The 22,617-nt window shown below is 49.3% G+C and overlaps 1 protein-coding gene across 10 annotated transcripts in view; it reads left to right on the forward strand.

Annotated features, from left to right (window-relative positions):
• Positions 1-22,617, forward strand: part of LOC117367785 (protein O-mannosyl-transferase 1-like) — a 435,721-nt gene that overhangs the window by 260,116 nt on the left and 152,988 nt on the right. For all 10 annotated transcript variants that reach the window (XR_004540848.1, XM_033960719.1, XM_033960718.1 and 7 more), the window contains 2 exons: positions 6,080-6,274; positions 9,205-9,285. Coding sequence is in view for 9 of the 10 variants with exons in the window: in XM_033960719.1 (XP_033816610.1) it covers positions 6,080-6,274; positions 9,205-9,285 (276 nt within the window). In the remaining variant the exon portion in view is untranslated. The remainder of the gene's footprint in view (positions 1-6,079; positions 6,275-9,204; positions 9,286-22,617) is intronic.

Here is a 22,617-nt window from a genome sequence, read left to right on the forward strand (position 1 = left end):
GGCCCGCCCCCTCCCCCTCCCCCACACCGTTCGACCTCGACAACCGACGAGGACGAACGGGGGAGGGCGGCGATGCCCACGCGGCAAGCCTCGCTTACCGATATGCCGCCATTAGAACCCATTACGCCTCCGCGCCAACATGGGACCAGACCTCCGATCGATACTCGAAGCCCTGGGCATAGTCAGGAAGAGTTCTTCCGTACTCCTTACCAGACTTGGGTAGCATCGCAAGAACCCGCATCGCAAACCCAGTTACGATCCACCGCTTCCAGCCCTTTCCACTTGGGGGCCTCGGGAGACCATGCGATGCACAGACGATCCCGATCCCCGTCCCGCCACCGAGACGGGCACCGATCGAGACACTCATCCTGGCACTCCTCACGCCATTCGGAAGTGTCACCGCAGAAAAAACTGCAACGTAGGGGATACTCCTCATCAGAGGTGTCCCCTCCGAGGGGCCCGGAGTATGAGGAGACACCGGTGCCCGATTCTCCTTGTCACTCCCCGATGTCCACGGACCTGGAGGCCTCATCATCCTCCAGCCCGTCCCACAGACCGACGCTGGCGGAACAATTGTCCTTCTCATCATTCCTCCGACAAATGGCGGATGATCTGGATGTGACCCTTGACACGGGCTCCAGATACTCCAAAGAGTATCTGGACACCATGCATCTACCTAACCCTCCAACGGAGTCGCTTCGGCTCCCCTTGCACAAATTACTGGACCAGACCTTCATGCAGTGCTTCGAAACGCCGTATTCCATACCGGCGATCCCCAGCAAACTCGATGCTCGATACCGCATCGTGCACCATAAAGGGTTCGAGGGCCCTCAACTCTCCCACCAATCCCTACTGGTCGAGTCCTCCCTTAAACGCTCTCACCCCTCCCAGGTCTACGCCTCTGTACCGCCGGGCCGAGAGGGGAGAACGATGGACAAATTTGGTAGAAAATTCTACCAAAACTCCATGATGGCGTCACGGGTGCTAAACTACAACTTCTTTTTCTCTTCCTATCTGGAGTTCTTCTTGCCGGTGCTCCGCAAGTTCACTCCGTTCATAGACAACCAAGCTCGATTCGAGTTCGAGGAAGTGGTAGCCTCCCTCTCCCAATTACGCCTCCAGCTGATGCAATCCTCCTTCGATGCATTCGAACTCTCGGCACGCGCCGCCGCAAGCGCGGTAGCCATGCGTCGCCTGGCATGGCTCCGTACTATCGATATGGATCCCAACCTACAGGACAGACTCGCCAACGTACCATGCGCTGGAGCTGACCTGTTCGATGAGTCTATCGAAACTGTTACCAAGAAGCTGTCGGATCATGAAAAATCCTTTCAATCCATCCTACGGCCCAAACCCAAACCTCAACAGTCCCGACCATCCAGGCCACCCCTGATTTACCAGCGGCGTTACATACCCAGACAAACGCCTGCTGCGAGACAGCCTGCGAAGAGACAACCTCCCCAGAAGTCTCAGCAAAAACTTCAGCCACCGGCTGTACCTAAGGCTCCCCAGCCCTTTTGACGCCCCTCCCGGGAGCATAACCTCGGCCTCTCCCATAGGGGGCCGCCTCCATCTTTTTTACCACCGATGGGAGGCCATAACCACGGACCTATGGGTCCTCTCCATCATAAGAGAAGGATACTCTCTTCAATTCCACCGGGTCCCCCCGGACCATCCTCCAAGAGAGTATCCTTCAAGCTCGACGCAGACCGCCCTTCTTCTTCAGGAAGTCCAAACCTTACTTCAGCTTCGGGCTGTCGAGCCGGTCCCGTCAGACCAATTGAACCGAGGGTTTTACTCCTGGTACTTCCTCGTCCCGAAGAAAACGGGCGACCTGCGACCCATTTTAGACCTTCGGGCCCTCAACAAGTTCCTGGTCAAAGAGAAGTTCCGCATGTTGACTTTGGCTTCTCTATACCCCCTCCTCGAGCAGAACGACTGGTTATGCTCCCTGGATCTCAAGGAGGCCTACACTCACATCCCCATTCACCCGGCCTCCCGAAAGTTCCTCAGATTTCGGGTGGGAAATCTGCACCTACAGTATCGAGTGCTACCATTCGGCCTATCTTCATCCCCCAGAGTCTTCACAAAGTGCCTGGTGGTAGTGGCCGCAGCACTCCGGGACAGGGGTCTACAGGTATTTCCATACCTCGACGACTGGCTCATCAAGGCCCCGTCAGCCCCAGAGGCCACTTCGGCGGCCTTGGCTACAACCTACTTCCTCCAGAATCTAGGCTTCGAGATCAACTTCTCCAAGTCTCATCTACAACCCACCCAGTCCCTCCCCTTCATCGGAGCGGTCCTGGACACCACCCGACTCCGAGCATTTCTGCCCCGGCAACGCATGGAGTCCCTTCTTCATCTCTGCCAGTCGGTGGCTACTCGCCAAACCCTACCGGCGAGACAACTGATGGTGCTCCTGGGCCATATGGCCTCCACAGTACACGTGACACCCTTTGCCAGACTCCACCTCAGGATCCCCCAGTGGACCCTGGCATCACAGTGGAATCAGACATTCGATCCACTGTCCAAACGCATCGTAGTCACACCTGCTCTTCGGCAGTCTCTACTTTGGTGGATGACCTCTTCGAATCTATCCAGAGGGTTGCTGATGCACTCTCCCCCCCATCAGAAAGTTCTCACAACCGATTCGTCGAATTACGCATGGGGGGGCCCACCTGGAGGGTCTCCGCACCCAAGGATTCTGGACCAGTGCGGAAAGACTACACCAAATCAATCTATTGGAACTCAGAGCCATCTTCAATGCGCTCCAAGCTTTCCAACACCGACTCCACGACATGGTAATCCTCATTCGCACAGACAATCAGGCCGCCATGTATTATATCAACAAGCAAGGAGGCACGGGCTCGGCCCTCCTTTGCCAGGAAGCTCTACGAGTCTGGGACTGGGCGGTGCGCCACAACGCCCTACTCAGAGCAGTATACATCCAGGGGGAGAACAACGTCCTAGCAGACAAACTAAGCCGTCTGCTACAACCGCACGAATGGACTCTCCATTCCAACCCCCTTCACCAAATCTTCACGCAATGGGGGACGCCTCAGATAGACCTCTTTGCGGCTCCCCACAACGCCAAACTGCCTCAGTTTTGCTCCAGGATCTGCACTCCTCATCGCCTCGAGGCAGATGCTTCTCTACTGAACTGGGGGAAACGATTTCTATATGCGTTCCCACCATTCCCGCTGATCCAGAAGACTCTGGTCAAGCTGAAACTCGAACGGGCCACCATGATTCTAATAGCTCCTCGGTGGCCCAGACAACCTTGGTTCTCCCTCCTACTTCAACTCAGCAGCAGGGAACCAGTACCACTTCCAGTGTTTCCTTCACTACTTACTCAACATCAAGGATCACTACTTCATCCCAACCTGCAGTCTCTCCACCTGACAGCTTGGTTCCTCTCAACGTAACCCCTCACCAATTCTCACAAGAAGTGAGGGAGGTCTTGGAAGCTTCCAGGAAGCCCGCCACTCGACAATGCTACTCCCAGAAATGGACCAGATTCTCATCATGGTGCGTTTCTAAATCAAAGGAACCTCAGCGAGCTTCCTTATCCTCCGTGCTGGACTATCTCCTACACCTATCTCAATCTGGGCTCAAGTCCACATCCATACGAGTCCACCTGAGCGCTATTGCGGCGTTCCACCAGCCTCTACAAGGGAAACCCCTCTCGGCCCATCCGGTGGTCGCCAGATTTATGAAAGGACTCTTCCATGTTAACTCTCCTCTCAAACCACCCCCAGTAGTTTGGGACCTCAATGTAGTCCTTTCCCACCTCATGAAGCCCCCGTTTGAACCACTCAACAGGGCCCCTCTGAAGTATCTCACCTGGAAAGTGCTTTTCCTTGTAGCCCTTACATCCGCTCGCAGAGTCAGCGAACTCCAGGCATTGATGGCGGACCCACCATTCACAGTATTCCACCATGACAAGGTGGTCCTCCGCACTCACCCGAAATTCCTGCCTAAGGTGGTCTCCGAATTTCATCTCAACCAATCCATTGTACTTCCAGTATTCTTCCCTAAGCCTCATTCTCACCACGGAGAATCGGCCCTTCACACTCTAGACTGCAAACGTGCCTTGGCCTTCTACCTGGATCGCACCAAGCCACACAGAACCACTCCTCAACTTTTTGTCTCCTTCGATCCTAACAAGTTGGGAAGACCTGTATCAAAGCGCACCATCTCTAACTGGATGGCGGCTTGTATCTCTTTCTGCTATGCCCAGGCTGGATTATCACTTCCTTGTAAGGTCACAGCCCATAAGGTCAGAGCAATGGCAGCCTCAGTAGCATTCCTCAGATCAACACCAATCGAGGAAATTTGCAAGGCTGCCACCTGGTCCTCGGTTCACACATTCACCTCACATTATTGTCTGGATACCCTCTCCAGACGGGATGGACAGTTTGGCCAAACAGTATTGAAAAATTTATTCTCTTAAGTCGCCAACTCCCCCTCCATCCCACTGAGGTTAGCTTGGAGGTCACCCACTAGTGAGAATACCTGCCTGCTTGTCCTGGGATAAAGCAATGTTACTTACCGTAACAGTTGTTATCCAGGGACAGCAGGCAGCTATTCTCACGTCCCACCCACCTCCCCTGGGTTGGCTTCTCAGGCTAGCTACCTGAACTGAGGAGACACGCCCGGATCTCCGGGTAGGAAGGCACCGACGCATGCGCGGTGCGGGCATCTAGAAACTTTAAGTTTCTACAAGCAACACGTGCTTGTGAGACGTCCGTACCGGGGCTCTGTCTGATGACATCACCCACTAGTGAGAATAGCTGCCTGCTGTCCCTGGATAACAACTGTTACGGTAAGTAACATTGCTGTATCGCTCCATGGTGCGACCTCATCTGGAGTATTGCGTTCAGTTCTGGTCTCCTTATCTCAAGAAAGATATAGTGACACTAGAAAAGGTTCAAAGAAGAGCGACCAAGATGGTAAAGGGGATGGAACTCCTCTTGTATGAGGAAAGACTAAAACAGTTAGGGTTCTTCAGCTTGGAAAAAATATGGTTGAGGGGAGATATGATTGAAGTCTACAAAATCCTGAATGGAGTAAAACGGTACAAGTGGATCAATTTTTCGCTCTGTCAAAAATTACAAAGACTAGGGGATACTCGATGAAGTTACAGGGAAATACTTTTAAAACCAATAGGAGGAAATTTTTTTTCACTCAGAGAATAGTTAAGCTGTGGAATGTGTTTCCAGAGGCTGTGGTAAGAGCGGATAGCGTAGCTGGTTTTAAGAAAGGTTTGAATAATTTCTGGAGGAAAAGTCCATAGTCTGTTATTGAGAAAGACATAAGGGAAGCCACTGCTTGCCCTGTATCGTAGTATGGAATATTGCTACTCCTTGGGTTGTGGCCAGGTACTAGTGACCTGGATTGGCCACTGTGAGATCGAGCTACTGGGCTTGATGGACCGCCATTGGTCTGACTCAGTAAAGCTATTCTTATGTTCTTATGAATTAAAGACAAATGAAATAAGATACCAAGAAAGCTGGAAGAGAGTGCACTGAAGAAAAGAAGGTTTGAGACTTCAAAAAGGACTTTATTTAAAAGGAAAAAAAAAGCCACCAGAGATTTTATCTGTGCTTCAGAGAACTTGACAAGGTGATCATCCTTTTTGGGAGGCTTTATTAAATATATACTAATTAGCTCCGGTCTAGACTTCACCTACTGTTATACCGATGGTATTGCTAGAAACTCTGCTTTTCTCTATCTGTCTGCTATTCAGGGGATATACCCACTTGTGTCTGGTCTGGTCTAGTAGGAAACATTTCATTTTCCTAATTATGTCTCTTCCTTTTTCACAAGTTTGAAGCAGTTATCTGCACTTTGAAGAATCAGGGATGAAAAAGGATGGGGAGCTATTGGCAAAAGAGTCATAGTAGTAGTCTTTTAAGCCAAAAGGAAGAGCAATATTCTACAGGGGTCTTAACCTGAATATCCGTCTCAAGATGACTTTTGGATGTTCTGCACAAGACTAGATTTTTGTGGGTTATTTTTGTGGTGGGAACAGGTAATAAGCATGTTTATATCTTAGTCTGTCTGCTCTCTTTTAAAGGACTGTGATCAAAGCTTGGGACAGCATAAGGAGCACAAACCAGGACCAATAGGCAACGAGCGATCCCTGAAGAACAGAAAGGGTTCAGAGAGGACAGAACGGCTGGAAGGGAATGCCCCTCCTGTTAATGGACTAGACATTCATGTGGAGTCTGTTCTTCCCGTACCACCTATTGAATTTGGAGTCAGCGCTAAGGTGAGGATTGTTTTCTTGTCTGATTTGATTTTATCTGAGTTTTTTGTTTTTGCTTTGTTTTGCAGTATTTCTGTATGTTAACTTCATAGCTATCTTGTGAAGCAGTTATTGCAAGCAGAAGCCAAAGGCAAGCAGCATGGCCCAAAGAGTGTTTCAAATAATTTGACAGTGATAATGGCACTCTTCTTCTGGATTTAAGTCGCTGATTTGTCTAAATAGAAATACTTAAAAAGAGCTGCTAACAGCTGTGATCTTGGAGCATGGCTGTGATAGGTAACATATACCTTTCATTCTAGATGCAAGAAACAATTCACTTTGGTCAGTGAAGAAATTACTAAGACCTGAACATAGCAGGGTAGAACCCAAGATACTGATGAGCTTGTTTTGGGATGCTGCTGCCTGATGTCCTTGTCTGCAGTTATGTTGTTGATACAGAAATATTCTTGAGGAGAGTCATTTCCAGACACCCAGAGGAAAGATGAAGGCTAGATGAGCATATGCTTTTCTTATTTTGTTTTTCTTTTCTAACTATATTGTCTTTATTTTGTACATTGCTTTAACATATTTCACAAAAAGGTGGTTAAAAAAAACCCAACACCTTTTAATAGCACATAAACCATGTACAGGACCTCTTCAGATGAAAGAAAGAAATTTAGTAGAAAGTGTGATTAGTCTTCCTGACAAAAAAAGAAACAGGAGCTATTATATTTGGTTTTAGAGTTTATAGTAGTGCTCGTAAAGTTTTCCAGCTGTATGGTGAGCTACCTGAGTAGACAGTCTTCTATTTTTGTATTTTTTGAAAATTATTTCTTACACATCAGTGTTCTCCCCAGAAATTTTTTCCAGCCGGGTGGGGTGGGATGGGGAAATTTGGTGGTGGGGAAAATTAACCCCCTCTTTTACTAAGGTGCGCTAGCATTTTTAGCACGCGCAAACCCCTGTGCTATGTGGGAAAACTAACGCCAACTCAATGCTGGCGTTAGCATCTAGCGCATGTGGCAATTCGCGCACTAAGCGCATGCTAAAACCACTATTGTAACTTAGTAAAAGGAGCCCTAAATGTGTACTATTTTTATTAGTTAATTATTATTATTATTTTCCAATGCTCAATATGACTTCCTTTTTTAAGGTTTGACACTTGTGCCAGAATATTTTTACTAAATTTAAGAAGTTTTTGCCCTCTTTCAAATGGTATAGAGGTTAAAAAAGGGAAAGGCATTAATGAAGTCATTAGGTTCAATCTAGCCATTTATTTCTGCATGAATTTAAACAACTAAAAAAAAAAAAAAAGATAAATATAGCTGATCCAGTCATACAAGAAATGGCTCTACAGCAAGGGTACCCACACTTTTTGGGCTTGCGAGCTACTTTTAAAATGACCAAGTCAAAATGATCTACCAACAATAAAATTTAAAAAAAACCCACAAAGCACACTGTATGCAGAGAAAATGTTAATTATCATATATATTCCGCAGGTTTCCAAAGAGGTCAAGGCAGATGATTTTATGCAATGTCACCTCAGGAACAACTATACAAAAATAGACAAATATACCCCCTCCCTTTTTACTAAATCGCAGTAGCGGTTTTTAGTGCAGGGAGATGCGCTGAATGCCCTGCACCGCTCTCGATGCTCATAGGCTCCCTGTGCTAAAAACCGCTATTGCGATTTAGTAAAAGGGGGCCATAGTGCAAAATATAGACAGCAGATATAAGTTCTGAAAACAGACACATTTTGATCACTAAACTGAAAATAAAATAATTTCTCCCACAAGTGGACATGCTTAGTTACGTCAGCTCTATGGCTGCTTTAACTGTAAGGCGCCTGAATCTAAGGCTATATGCTACCATTCTGTAATGGAACCTGGGAGCCCATTCACTGCTATAGAATAGGCGTTCCCTGTACAGTCTCAGGGTGCCTACGAGGAAGAACCCACTTGGAGAATTGCCCCTTATTTTTTTAAGGATTATAAAAACAGAAGCAATAATGTGAAAAACAAAACCCAGCCTTAAAACAGGCTGAATTAATTTGTGAACCATTATTTAAAGGATACTCAGAAAAAAATATTGTTTTCCCTTAACTTAAATGAAATAAACATATTCCTATCCATCATTTGACTATAGCTAAGGGCAAAAGAACCTCATAGAGCTGCAGTGAAATAGAAAAATGATTTCGTTTTACTGTAATTTCTGCATTAAGTGGATTTGCACACCCCAAGCTCCTTAAATCCTGATGCACTTCTAGCTTTTCCTGTATCAGACTATGCAAGATTAATAAATGGAGCATCCTTCTGCCTGCCAGTTAAAGGATGAAAAACAAATGCCTATAAAGTTCAAATCACAGCTTGACTAAACTTGAACTTTCTTGATTTTATTCTTCCTGGCTGACCACTTTATCTTCCACAATAGGCACCAAGGTTGCTTGGATCGGAGCTTTAAAAGAGCAAGCAGAATCGGGTCCGATGTCGGTGCATTTGTTTTTCTCAAATGGTATACCACTACACTTGCTGCTTTTACTTGCTTCGAGCCTTCCTCGCTGCCGGGTCCTGCCTTTGCGAAACAGAAAGTAGGCAGGTCCCGGCAACGAGGAAGGCCCGAAGCAAGTAAAAGCATGCTGGCGAAAAAAAAAGGCAGGCGTCAAACAGAATTTTCGGCGGCGAGTCAGCCCAGGAAGGAGCATCGACGGCAGCAGCAGGATTAGCTGGGTGGTCATCTAAATCAGCCGGGCGCAGCGCCCGGCTGTAAGGCCCTGGGGAGAACACTGCACATGTATCAAAAAAGTCTTTCTGTACTATCATAGTAGGTAATTATTCTGCTGGAAAAACTTGTAGCTCAATTTTAGCATCTTTGTTTTCTGCAAGTGTACTTGCTCTGAATTGAACTGGTGTGTCTGTGTGTTTTGAGTTTCATTGGTGTACCTTGTATTTTTACAGGACTCAGATTTCAACCTGCCCCCAGGATCTTCCTCTAATATTCCATCAAACCCCAAACTGCAAGACACTTTGCCCACAAATGTAAGTTTATTGCCTACTTCCTTAGCTTCTAATAGCATCTTGTTATCGGATGGCAATCATAAGGCATGGAATTTTACAAAATCGAACCTTCCTTTTCCTTCTAGACCAGTCCCGACACAAGTTAGTCTTCCTGTTATCCCAGAACAAGCAGGCAGCATATTCTCATGAATGGGTGACATCACCGATGGAGTCCCAGTATGGATCACTTTAAAAGTGCATCGCCACTTTAAGTGTTTAGAAAGTTCGTGATAGCCCGTACCGCGCATGTACGAGTGCCTTCCCGCCCGATGTAGGGCGCATGGTCCCTCAGTTTCTTAGTTTCCGCGGAGCTAAGAAGTCACTCATCAATTGCTATTGATATTTTTTTTCACTGCCTTCCCACTCATGCGGCTTATTTTCTGACTTTTCAGTCAGTATTTGGTTTTTCTTTTCTTTCTTTTCCTTTTTCTAGTAAAAAAAAAATTTTTTTACTTTCTCACTTTCATGGGTTCGGCCCGGCAGGGCCTGTTCCATCCCCAAAACCTCAACCTTCGATTTCGCCGAGGCCATTTTTCCCTCAATGTCCCATCTTCAAACGGATTTTAAGAAGTGCGGACGCAGTGCTCGCCCTATTTCCATCACAGATCTGCATCGCTGGTGTCTCCAGTGTCTGGAGCCAGAGCACAGGGCTGAATCTTGTACTCGTTGCTCTTCCCTCCAGAAGCGGACCCTTAAAAACTGTCAGATTCAACGTCTCCTCTTCGGTCCTGCTATGGAGGGTGAGTTGACACCAGCGTCCGGGTTCACATCGAAATCGACACCGCAGCATCTGACATCGATGGAATCATCTTTGGTGTCACATGCAATGGGTAAGCCGGCTAAGAAGCCTTCCCCCACCCCTGGGTCCTCAGGTCACTTCAGCAGTTAGCTAAATCCTGCCAATCTCGAGAAGACCCAAAAAGCGCTCGGCTCCAATTTCAGTGAGGGCCTCGACATCGGCCTCTTCATCACCTGAGGGTAGAGACGCACCGAAGGTATGGGCAAAAAAGCCAGTGGTACCGGTGCACTCTCTCAAGCAGCAAATTAAGGAATTGCTTCAGGAGGAGTTACGGGAGCAGTTATAACTTTTACTCCTTGTTATGGTGACGCTGGCTCCTCCAGTACCAGTCAGGTCTGACTCCTCGACACCAGCACCGACATTTCAAGAATCTCCATTGGTACTGCCTCGTTTGGTTAAAGAATCGGTGTCGGAGACAGCTCGGCACCGCTCTTCTTCTCAAACATCTCCCGAGATGGTGTCAGTCAGACCGGGTAAGGCCTTGAAGAAGATCAAGCATCTTGAACCATCGACATCCAGTGCTCGGCACCGCCTTCCACCAACACGAGATTCTGATCTCTGGGGTGATTTTGAGGAGCCTCTTATTTCTGATGATGAGGTCTCTTCAGATGAAGATTCTCAATTACCATCTTCTCAAGAGCCTACTCAAAAATCGGACAAGTCTTCTTTTACAAAATTTTTGAAAGAAATGTCTGAGACTCTTTCTATACCCATTGAAGCTGACTCTAAAAACTCTAAGCAATTTTTGGATGCATTAGATTATGAACAGCCACCTAAGGAGTTTCTCAGGCTCCCCCTCCATGACATCTTGCAGGAGACCTTTTACAAAAATTTAGAAACTCCTTTAACCATCCCTGTGGCTCCTTGCAAACTTGATTCGCTATATAGGGTAGTTCCCATACCAGGCTTTGACAAGTCTCAGCTTCCCCATGAATCTCTCCTGGTGGAGTCAACCCTTAAGAAATCTGCAGGGGTCAGTGTCTATGCTTCCATACCTCAATGGACCGCTTTGGCAAACGACTGTATCAAAATGCCATGCTTGCCAACCAGTCCGGCAACTACCGTATTTTTCGCTCCATAAGACGCACTTTTTTCCCCAAAAAAAAGTGGGTGGAAAAAAGGGTGCGTCCTATGGAGCGAATACCCAAACCCCCCCCTCCTCCGTTACCTTATTTAGATCGGCGCCTGTCCTTCAGCTGCTGCTGGTCACTCGCTGCAAGTAGAGGAAGGGAAAGGCTAGGCGGGTGCAGTCTTACCCCCGACGTCAATTCTGACATGGAAGAGTGAGGTCAGAAATGACATTCTGTTGTGCAGTGCAGAAACCAACGGCTTTGGTCTTGGTGGCATTCAGTTTCAGCTTATTGTTCATTGCCCAGGTTTGAATTTTATCTATATTGTTTGAGATTTTTTCGGCAATATTAGGATAGTTTTTGGTTATGGGGGTGAGGAGGATAATGTCATCGGCATAAGATAGTACAGTTTCATCTTCCATTTTAATATGTCCCAGTGAGCTCATGAATAAATTGAATAGGATTGGGGATAATGGGGAGCCTTGTGGGATGCTACAGAATGCCTTCCAAGGGTTGGAGTATGATTCTTGCCTTTTGACCAGGTATTCGCGATTTTGTAGGAAGTCAGAGAACCATTTTAGTACAGTCCCTGATATTTTGATTTCCAAGAGTTTGGTTAGAAGTAATTGGTGGTCCACCGAGTCGAAGGCTGAGGAGATATCAAATTGAAGCAGTATTTCCTGTTGACCCGAGCTTAGCAACTCTTTGATTTTAGTGGTTAGAGTGATAATGAGGAGCTTGGAGCTGTGCTTTTTCCGGAAGCCGTATTGGGATGTATAGAGGCATGAGTGTTGCTCTATGTATGAGGTTAGCTGCTCGCTGACATGGGACTCAAGGATTTTAGGATCGGAATGCCAGCAATCGGCCTGTAGTTGGATGCTATAGAGAGGTCTGCTTGGGCTGTTTACGGTATAGGGGTTAAGGCTATTTTGCCCATTTCTTTGTGTAGATGCCCTTGGTTTAGGGAACTATTTAGTAGGTTGGTGAGCCAGTTAATGATATGATATGGAGCTGCAGAAAGAAGGTATGGAGGACAGTTGTGAAGGGGGCTGCTTCGTAAGGCTAGTTTTGATAAGTGTCAAGGATGGAAAGGTTGGTGAATGAAGACCAGATCTGGTCAGCTTTTATGAGTTCAGTGTATTCCATATAGTTGGGTTTTGAAGTGTTGTGGCTGTCTTAGCAACTTTCAATTGGACCAATTTGACTATGTTGAGGAAGAAATCTGCTAGTTCTTGGGCTGAGATTTTATTGAAGAGGGTTTCAGATTCTTGGTTTGGGGGGATATCAGTTGTCGTACTAGGCGGAACAGTTTTTTGCTGTTGGTTGTGTTGCCTCCTATTTTATTGGCTTAGTAGTTTTTCTTTGTTTCGGATATATTGTCATTATATTTATTTATGGCTGTTCTCCATTGTGTTCTGGTGTCTTGTTTTTTCTCCATTTCCTCTCTAGACGTCTGCATAGTTTGTCTAGTCTTAAGGACTCCGTAAACCAGGGCAAAGTTCAGTTTGATTTTATTATGAGTGTGTGAAGGAGGGATACAGTATCCAAGGTTTTGGCTATGATTTTGTTCCAGATGGTTATCATTGAGGTGGTGTTATTCATGGGGGGAGGGAGTGATTTTGACACTAAGTTCCAGAAGACATCAGGTCTTGTTTTCCTGAAGACTAATCTTGTGTCTTTGGTGGCTTTGGAATTCAGGTCTATGTCAGTTAGGTTTAGGCAGAATTCTAGGAGAAAGTGATCTGTCCATGGAACAGGGGACCACTTGGCCCTGCTAGCTAGGTTAGGGGGAGAGGATGCAAACAGGTCGAGGGAATGGCCTTTTTCATGGGTGGGGCCTGCAGGTATGATTGTGATTTGGTAGTCCTCGATAAGAGTTTAGTTTAGCGACTTATTTTCTGAAGATTCAAGAGGTAGGTTGATGTCACCGAGTATGATTAGTTTGTCATGTTGGCAAGTGAGATTTGTTATTATTTCCATCATTTTTGTGATGGAGTCTGACTTGGTGCTAGGGGGTCTGTAGAGTAGGAGGATTTCGACATTCTTGTGTGCGAGGTTGTGCTCGCTTACGAACTTGCAGGTGATGTATTCTAGTTCAGGTTGGGAGCTTTAGTCTTTATCGGCGATGGTGTATGAGTTTTTGTAGATTATTGCTAGGCCACCTTCTTGTTTGAGCTTTCTGGGAAGATGAAGAATGTTGTGACGCTGTGGGCAGAGGTATGTGGGAGTTCAGGGCTTTCGAGGTCTTTCAGCCGTGTTTCTGGATATATTTTGCTGCAACATCTATTAACAACAGGCTGCACCTCCAAAGTCTACACAGCCTTTTTGATGTGTTTTTCCGGAGCATAATCACTATTCCCATCTTACAGACTTTACCTCAGCCCATCGGAGGTCATCTTCAGTTCTTCATCAGTTGTTGGGAATGTATAACATTGGACCTCTGGGTCCTCAACATCATTCGTCAGGGTTACTCTCTAAATTTTCAGACTCTGCCACCAGACAATCCTCCAAGAGAGTCTGCTTTGGACCCTGCTCAGTTCTCCTGCAGGAGGTGCAATCCCTTCTCCTGCTGGACGCCATCAATGAAGTTCCTCTCAACCAGCAGAGAGAGGGATTCTACTCCAATTACTTCTTGGTTCCCAAGAAGACCAGAGGACTGAGATCCATCCTGGATCTCAGAGCTCTGAACAAATTTCTAGTCAAGGAGAAATTCAGGATGCTATGCCTCGCCCTGCTTTATTCTCTCCTCAATCAGAATGACTGGCTATGCTCCCTAGACCTCAAGGAAGCCTACACACATATTCCAATTCATCCGGCTTCCAGAAAGTACTTTCATTTCCAAATCAACTGCTGTCATTACCAATACAAGGTCCTCCCCTTCGGCCTGGCAACATCTCCCAGAGTTTTCACGAAGTGCCTGATTGTAGTGGCCGCATCTCTCCGATTACACGACCTTCAAGTCTTTCCGAACCTGGACGTCTGGTTGATCAAGGCTGTTTCTTCTCAGGAAGTGATCCAAGCAACATCTCAGACCATTTCTTTTCTTCAGATCCTGGGATTTGAAATCAACTTTCCCAAATCACATCTCTGTCCGACTCAACGTCTACAGTTCATTGGGGGCAATCCTAGACACCACTCTCATGAGGGCATTTCTTCCTCTAGATCAGGGGTCCCCAAAGTCCCTCCTTGAGGGCCGAATCCAGTCGGGTTTTCAGGATTTCCCCAATGAATATGCATTGAAAGCAGTGCTTGCACATAGATCTCATGCATATTAATTGGGGAATCCTAAAAACCCGACTAGATTCGGCCCTCAAGGAGGGACTTTGGGGATCCCTGCTCTAGATCGTACATCTTTGTCAGCAACTGCTTCCTCTTCGATCCATCTCTGCCAGACACATGATGGTTCTTTTGGGTCACATGGCGTCCACTGCCCATGTCACACCACTGGCAAGGCTACATCTTCATACTCCTCAGTGGACCCTTGCTTCCCAGTGGTCTCAAGTGATGGAGTGTATATCACAACATATATCTGTGATATCATCTCTTCTGCAGTCGCTTCAATGGTGGATGACCTCTTCCAATCTCTCCAGAGGTCTCCTTTTTCACTTGCCCCCTTATCACAAGGTCATCACGATGGATGCATCCCTGGGGGAGCCTGGGGGGCTCATATGGACGATCTTCAGACTCAAGGTCTTTGGACTGCCAGGGAGCGGAAATTTCACATCAATTTCCTGAAACTCAGAGCAATGTTTTATGTTCTCAAGACTTTTCATCATCTTCTCTACCCTCAAGTCCTCCTCCTTTGCACGGACAATCAAGTTGCAATGTACTACATAAACAAGCAAGGAGGCACTGGCTCTCTCCTGTTGTGTCAGGAAGCCCAAAAAATCTGGACTTGGGTGACAGCCTGCAATCTGTTCTTGAAGGTAGTCTACATTCAAGGGGAGAAGAATTCCCTAGCAGACAACCTCAGCAGAATTCTTCAGCCTCACGAATGGACTTTCAACTCTGCAACTCTCCAGTCCATCTTTGCTCAAGGGGGCACTCCTCAAGTGGACTTGTTTGCGGCTCCTCACAATCACCAGTTACCCCAGTTTTGCTCCAGGCTTTACTGTCCTCTCCGTCTAGAACAGGGGTGTCCAACCTGCGGCCAGAGGGTCGCATGCGGCCCAGTGAGGTATTTTTCGCGGCCCCGGTCGAGGGCAATGCAGTGTTTTCCTCTGCTGCCCCTGGGTGTTTACCGTCTTGCCGGCTCCCTCCTCTGTCTTGCTGCAGCGTTTGGCCCCAGAAACATTTTTTTTTGGGCCAATGCGGCCCAGGGAAGCCAAAAGGTTGGACACCCCTGGTCTAGAAGCAGATGCCTTTCTCCTGGATTGGATAGGCCTGTTTCTATATGCATTCCCTCCACTTCCTCTCATGTTGAGAACTTTGTTCAAGCTCAAGAGAGAGGCAGCCACCATGATTCTCATTGTTCCACAGTGGCCCAGGCAACATTGGTTCTCCCTTCTACTACAACTCAGCTCCAGGGAGCCCATACCTCTTCCAGTATTTCCTACTCTGCTCACTCAGAATCAGGAATCACTGCTTCATCCCAACCTGCAATCGCTACACCTGACAGCTTGGTTTCTCTCGGGTTGAATCCATCACACTTGCATTTTTCTCAGCCTGTTAGTCAAATTCTGGATGCATCCAGTAAACCAGCCACTCAGCAATGTTACCAGCAAAAGTGGACTAGGTTTTCTTCCTGGTGTCTTCTTCATCATCATGAACCAACTTCCTTGGCAATGGAATTGGTGTTGGGATTATCTTCTTCAACTGTCTTACTCTGGTCTCAAATCTACTTCTATCAGAGTCCATCTCAGTGCTATTACAGCTTTTCACATGCCGATCGAGGGTAAACCTCTTACTGCTCATCCTTTGGTCTCCAGATTCATGAAGGGACTTTTCAATGTGAAACCACCTCTCAAGCCTCCATCTGTCGTCTGGGACCTTAATGTGGTACTTTCCAGTTTATTGAAACCACCATTTGAAACAATGGCCACAGTTCATCTCAAGTTTCTTACTGGGAAAGTAGTCTTCCTTATTGCTCTCACCTCTGCCAGGAGGGTCAGTGAGTTACAAGCATTAGTAGCAGATCCACCCTTCACAGATTTTCATCATGACAAGGTGGTTCTGCGTACACATCCAAAGTTTCTTCCAAAAGTTGTCACTGACTTTCATCTCAATCAGTCAGTTGTCCTTCCAGTGTTTTTTCCTAAACCTCATTCTCATGCTGGGGGAACTGCTGTGCATACTTTGGACACAAGGAAAAACAGCTGGAAAAAGAAAAAAACAGGACTTAAATTGCTTGTACGCAAATGCAAGGAGCCTAAGGACCAAAATGGGAGAACTGGAAGTCACGGCCAAAAAAGGGGACCTAGACATCATTGGAATCACGGAAACGTGGTAGACTGAGGAAAACAAATGGGACGTAGTACTGCCAGGGTACAAACTCTATAGGAGAGACAGGACTCACGAGAAGGGTGGAGGAATAGCAATATATATAAAGGACACCATTCACTTGACCAGAGTGGATACGACAGCAAAGGCGGAAGGATTGGAATCATTATGGGTTAAACTACCAGAAAGAAATGGAACTGACATAAAATTAGGACTGTACTATCACCCACCTGGACAAACAGAAGCAAACGACGAAGAACTGGAAGCAGAATTGAGGCAGGAATGCAAAAGCGGAAGTGTGATGATAATGGGGGATTTTAACTACCCCGGGATAGATTGGAGTATTGGAAACTCCAACTGTGCGAGGGAAGCAGAATTCCTAGAGGCTGTGAGGAACTGCTTCATGGAACAGCTTGTCAAGGAATCAACGCGAGGGGATGTCACTCTCAACCTAATCCTCAACGGGCTAGGGGGACCTGCAAAGGAAGTGGAAGTAGTAGGACCACTAGGAAACAGCAATCACAACATGATCCAGTACAAATTAGAAGTAGGAATATCAAAAGTGAAGAGAAACACAGCGACAACGCTCAACTTCAAGAAAGGGAACTACATTGCTATGAGAGCAATGGTGAGAAAGAAACTCAAAAACAGCTCAAAAAGGATGGAGACTGTAGAGAAAGCCTGGGCCCTATTCAAGGACATGGTGCAAGAAGCACAAAACCTGTACATCCCCAGGTTTAGGAAAGGGTGCAAAAAAAATCGAACAAAAGACCCGGTATGGATAACAAATGAAGTGAAGAAAGCGATAGGTGACAAAACAAGATCGTTCCGAAAATGGAAAAAGGACCAAACCGGGGAAATTTGAAAGGAACACAAAATACACCCAAAAGAATGTCACCGAGTGGTTAGGAGAGCAAAAAGAGAATACGAAGAGAAGCTGGCTGGGGAAGCAAGAAACTTCAAAACGTTCTTCAGATACGTTAAAGGGAAGCAACCGGCAAGGGAGGAAGTAGGCCGTTGGACGACAGAGACAAAAAGGAAGTAGTAAAGGAGGAAAAAGAGGTAGCTGACAGGTTAAACAAGTTCTTCTTTAGCACTCTCCAGACCAGTAGAGGTTAACTTTACGAATGGGTATATATCTAATCATGACCAGCAGGTGGAGACTGAAAACAAAACTTTGGGACAGTATATCCTAGCCCCTCCTCTCTATTTCCCTCAGTCTTCTTTCAGTCTCCAGCAGGTGTTGAGTGATCTGTACCCATCTCCCTTGGTAGGGCTGTTGGAATTTGTTTAGGGGGTTTATTGTCCCTGTTTTTAGCCGGACGGAGCTTGGGCGGACTCTGTTTGGGGGTTTGTCCGACCTCGGGGGTGTCAAACCCGGCGGGTCACGAGCGGGGTCCCTCCCCCCACTTCCTCCACCTCCCCACATTTTTTTAGAGGAGCCTCAGCAGTAAGCCTTGCCCCCTAAATCAAGCAAGGCATATTGCTTTGAGAGCCTGTGGAGTCTGTTCTGTAAAAAAAAAAAAAAAAAAAATCCTGAGGTAGTGCTGGTCTGGAGGGTTGTATCCCTTTAAGAAAACTGTATTTTACTGTATTTTTTCAACTAACCGGCACTTTTTTGCAGCTAGGTCGCGTATGGAGCAATGAGCACTTCTAAAGGGAAAAAGTGCTCATTGTGCTCCAGACGCGAGGCACTCGCGGCCGGCCTGTGCAAGCGGTGTTCAGGCCGGTGCGGTGGAGGAGCTCCGTCGGCAGCGGCTGCAGGCGCCCAGAGCTCCCCGCCGATGGTGCCTCGCGAGTCGACAGGGAACGGTGGGGAAGCCCGGTCTTCTCCGTCCGCCCACGGAGGGATTCCCCAAACCGCCGACGGTCGGGTTTTAGAGGATTCCCTCTCAGCTGATTTTTTGACAGCTGATGCCGGCTTGCCTGCTTTAGCGGCTGAGACTATTCAGGTTTCTCAGCCGCTTCAGGCTATGGAGGGAGCTTTTTTGGCGGGAAAACCGCCATCTTCTCTGTCTGGCCCCTCCATTTTGTCTTCCACCTCAGGTGACCTTCCCCCTGTTTTGACTATGCAGGGGCAAGGTTCTGCTGGGTCCCCTGCTGTGGCAGGGAGTCCCTTGGGACCCTCGGGGGGTTTTTCTCCTGAATTTTTCTTTTCTTTATGCAGAGCCTATTTTCAGGCGGCTGGGGGTCCCGGTTGCGCCCAGGGGGTTTCGGGGGGTGGGGTTTCCTCCGCGCTCCCTGCGGCTTTGCCTCTTTCGTCGGGCGTGACGTCCCCTCCGCCGCCTCCCTTGTCCAAGCGTCCGCGAGTGTCGTGGGACGAGAATTTGTGGTCGGAGGAACGGGTTGGTCTGGAGGAGGACCTGGACCCTTCTGAGGAGTTCCAGGACTCTCTGGAGGGGACGGAAGCTGGCGGCGGGTTGTCGGATTTCCCGTTCTCCGGTGACGAGGCGTCCGTGGTGCACCTTTTTCAGAAAGATGAGCTGCCTGACCTTATTCAGCAGGTTTCTTCGGTTTTGCGTTTTGAGGACGCGCCGCCGGAGACTCCGCGTGTGGGGGACCCCCTGTTACGGGGGATCCGTTCCGTTTCCCGCTCTTTTCCTATGCATCAGGATATTCGGGATATTATTCTGGAGCAGTGGAAAACGCCGGAGACGCCGTTTCGGCTGGCGCGCAGCATGGCTCGCCTGTATCCCATTCCTGAAGGGGATCGGGCTACGTTAGCTTCGCCAGTCGTGGATGCGGTGGTCTCGGCAATTTCCAAGCGGCATACCGTGCCTGTTGAGGGCGGTTCTGCCTTGCGGGACCCTGAGGAGCGCAAATTGGAGAGCATCCTTAAGCAAAATTTTCAAGTCTCTGCCTTTGGGGTCCAGGCGGCTATTTGTGGGGGACTGGTCGCTCGCGCCGTGTTTCGGTGGGCGGAGCGGGTTTTGGATCGAGAGTCTGACGACTGGTCTCTGGTGGATCAGGAGGTAGCGAAGATTGAGATGGCGGCCTCATTCCTCTCAGATGCTCTATATGCCTTGGTGCGGATCTCGGCTAAGTCTATGGCCTTTGGCGTGGCCGCAAGGCGTGTGTTGTGGCTGCGCGCTTGGGCGGCGGATGCTGCGTCCAAAGCTAAGCTTACTAAATTTCCCTTTCGGGGGTCGTTTTTGTTTGGAGAGGACTTGGATAAGTTGATTCAGACTCTGTCGGACTCGAAAGTTCCCCGTCTGCCGGAGGACCGTGCCCGCCCGGCGTCTCGGGGGGGTGCGGCCCGGGGGCGTTTGCGGGATTTTCGCAAATATCGCCCTGGGCGTGGGGCTGCTTCTTTCCAGTCTCCGGGATTTTCCCGGGGTCGGTTCTTCCAGCGCATGCAGCCCTTTCGGGGGGCCCGTCGGGGGGCAGGGAATCCCTCCGCCGGTTCCCCCGCTTCCCGTCCTGCACAATGACGCCTTGCCGGCGCCCCCTTTGGTTCCGGTGGGGGCCCGGCTGCGCGAATTTTTCCCCAAATGGGCCGAGATCACGTCCGATCAGTGGGTCCTGGAGGTGGTGCGGGACGGTTATGCCCTGGAGTTCGCCCGCTCTCTGCCGGATTTTTTCCTCGCTTCTCCATGTCAGACTCCGGGGAAGACGCAGGCTTTTCGCCAGACCCTTCAGCGCTTGCTAGATCTCAGGGCAGTTGTTCCGGTGCCCCCTCTGGAGTGGGGCACGGGCAGGTACTCCATTTACTTTGTGGTGCCCAAGAAGGAGGGGACTTTTCGGCCCATCCTCGATTTGAAAGGGGTCAACAGGGCTCTCAAGATTCCCTCTTTCCGTATGGAAACTCTGCGGTCGGTCATTCTGGCGGTTCAGCCGGGGGAGTTTCTCACTTCTCTCGATCTGACGGAGGCCTACTTGCATGTTCCCATTCGGGCCTCTCATCAGCGTTTCCTGAACTTTGCGATCTTGGGTCGGCACTTTCAGTTCTGTGCGCTTCCCTTTGGGCTGGCCACGGCTCCTCGGACGTTCACCAAGGTGATGGTGGTCGTCGCGGCAGCCTTGCGGTCGGAGGGCATCCTGGTACACCCCTACCTGGACGACTGGTTAATTCGGGCGAAGTCGTTGCAGGAAAGCTCCCGGGTTACTGCTCGGGTGGTGGAGTTTCTCCGGTCGCTGGGCTGGGTGGTCAACCTTTCTAAGAGTCGGTTGGTCCCGGCTCAGCGTCTGGAGTACCTAGGGGTGCTGTTCGACACCTCCTTGGGGAAGGTCTTCCTCCCAGAGGGCCGGGTGAGCAAATTGCAATCTCAGATTCGCCTGCTTTTGGCGTCCCGGTGTCCTCGGGCGCGAGATTTCCTCCAGGTCTTGGGGTCGATGGCGGCGTCCCTGGACGTGGTGAGGTGGGCGCGGGCCCACATGCGTCCTCTCCAGTATGCTCTGCTCCGGAGGTGGTCTCCCCAGAGGCACGGGATGGATGTTCCGGTTCCCCTGCGAGGCTTGGCGCGCTGCAGTCTGCGTTGGTGGCTCCAGACCCCTCACCTAGTTCAGGGGGTGGGTCTGGATCTCCCGCAGTGGACGGTACTCCTGACGGATGCGAGTCTCCTGGGTTGGGGGGCTCAATGTTTGGGTCACTCAGCTCAGGGCACCTGGTCTGCGGAGGAGGCCGCCTGGTCGATCAACGTGTTGGAGACCAGAGCGGTCCGTCTGGCGCTGTTGGCTTTCCACTCCCTGTTGCTGGGCAAGTCGGTCAGAGTGCTGTCGGACAATGCCACGGCGGTGGCTTATGTCAATCGTCAGGGGGGCACCAAGAGCACTCAGGTGGCGCAGGAGGCGGCTCTGCTCATGGTTTGGGCGGAATCCCATCTGCTGGACCTCTCGGCCTCTCATATAGCCGGAGTAGAAAATGTTCAGGCAGACTTCCTCAGTCGTCACTTCCTAGATCCAGGAGAGTGGTGTCTCGGCGCCGAGGCGTTTCAGTTGATAGTGCAGGCTTGGGGGCAGCCCCTGATGGACCTGATGGCCACGGGTGGCAACGCCAAGTGCCCCGCTTCTTCAGTCGTCGCAGGGACGGTCTGGCCGAGGGTCTGGATGCTCTGGTCCAGCAGTGGCCAACGGAGGGGCTGTTGTATGTGTTCCCTCCTTGGCCGCTGGTGGGCAGAGTGCTTCTTCGCATTGTTCACCATCCGGGTTTGGTGGTGCTGGTGGCGCCGGATTGGCCTCGCCGTCCATGGTATGCGGATCTGGTGAGGCACCTGGTAGCGGATCCTCTTCCTCTGCCTCTCTCGGACGACCTTCTGATGCAGGGTCCCATTCCCATGTTCGACCCGTCTCCCTTCTGTCTTACGGCGTGGCTCTTGAAAGGGGTCGCCTTAGCAAGAAGGGATATTCAGACAAGGTGATCTCTACACTGTTGGGGTCCCGGAGGCTTTCTACCTCTCGGGCTTATGTGCGGGTTTGGCGTCTCTTTGAGGAATGGTGTCGGGCGCGGGGAGTGACCTCTTTTCGCGCTTCTCTGCCTAACATTCTGGAGTTCTTGCAGGATGGCCTGGATAGAGGCCTGGCTTGGTCTTCTCTCCGGGTTCATCTTGCGGCCCTGTCGGCCTTTCGAGGGTTGGTGTCAGGTCAGCGTTTATCGGCTCTTCCTGATGTGATTCGGTTTCTGCGGGCGACCAAGTTGCTTAGGCCTCCCCTACGGCCCTCGGTTCCCTCTTGGGATCTTAATCTGGTTCTCTCTGTTTTGGTGCGTCCGCCTTTCGAGCCCTTGGACGACTGTTCTTTGAAGGACCTTACTTTGAAGGCGGTCTTTTTGGTGGCCATTACTTCTGCTAGGCGTGTTTCTGCGCTGCAGGCTTTCTCTTGTAGGGCTCCCTTCTTGGAGTTTTCTAGGGAGCGGGTCGTCTTGCGGCCTGTTCCTTCCTTTCTGCCTAAGGTTGTTTCTCCTTTTCATGTCAATCAATCGGTGGTTCTCCCGGTCTTGGGTGGTCGGGAGGGCTCTTCTGAGCAACGGCAGCTGCGCAGGTTGGATGTCGGCCGGGTCCTTCGCTCTTA

Source organism: Geotrypetes seraphini, chromosome 10 (assembly GCF_902459505.1).
Source record: "Geotrypetes seraphini chromosome 10, aGeoSer1.1, whole genome shotgun sequence".
NCBI lineage: Eukaryota > Metazoa > Chordata > Amphibia > Gymnophiona > Dermophiidae > Geotrypetes > Geotrypetes seraphini.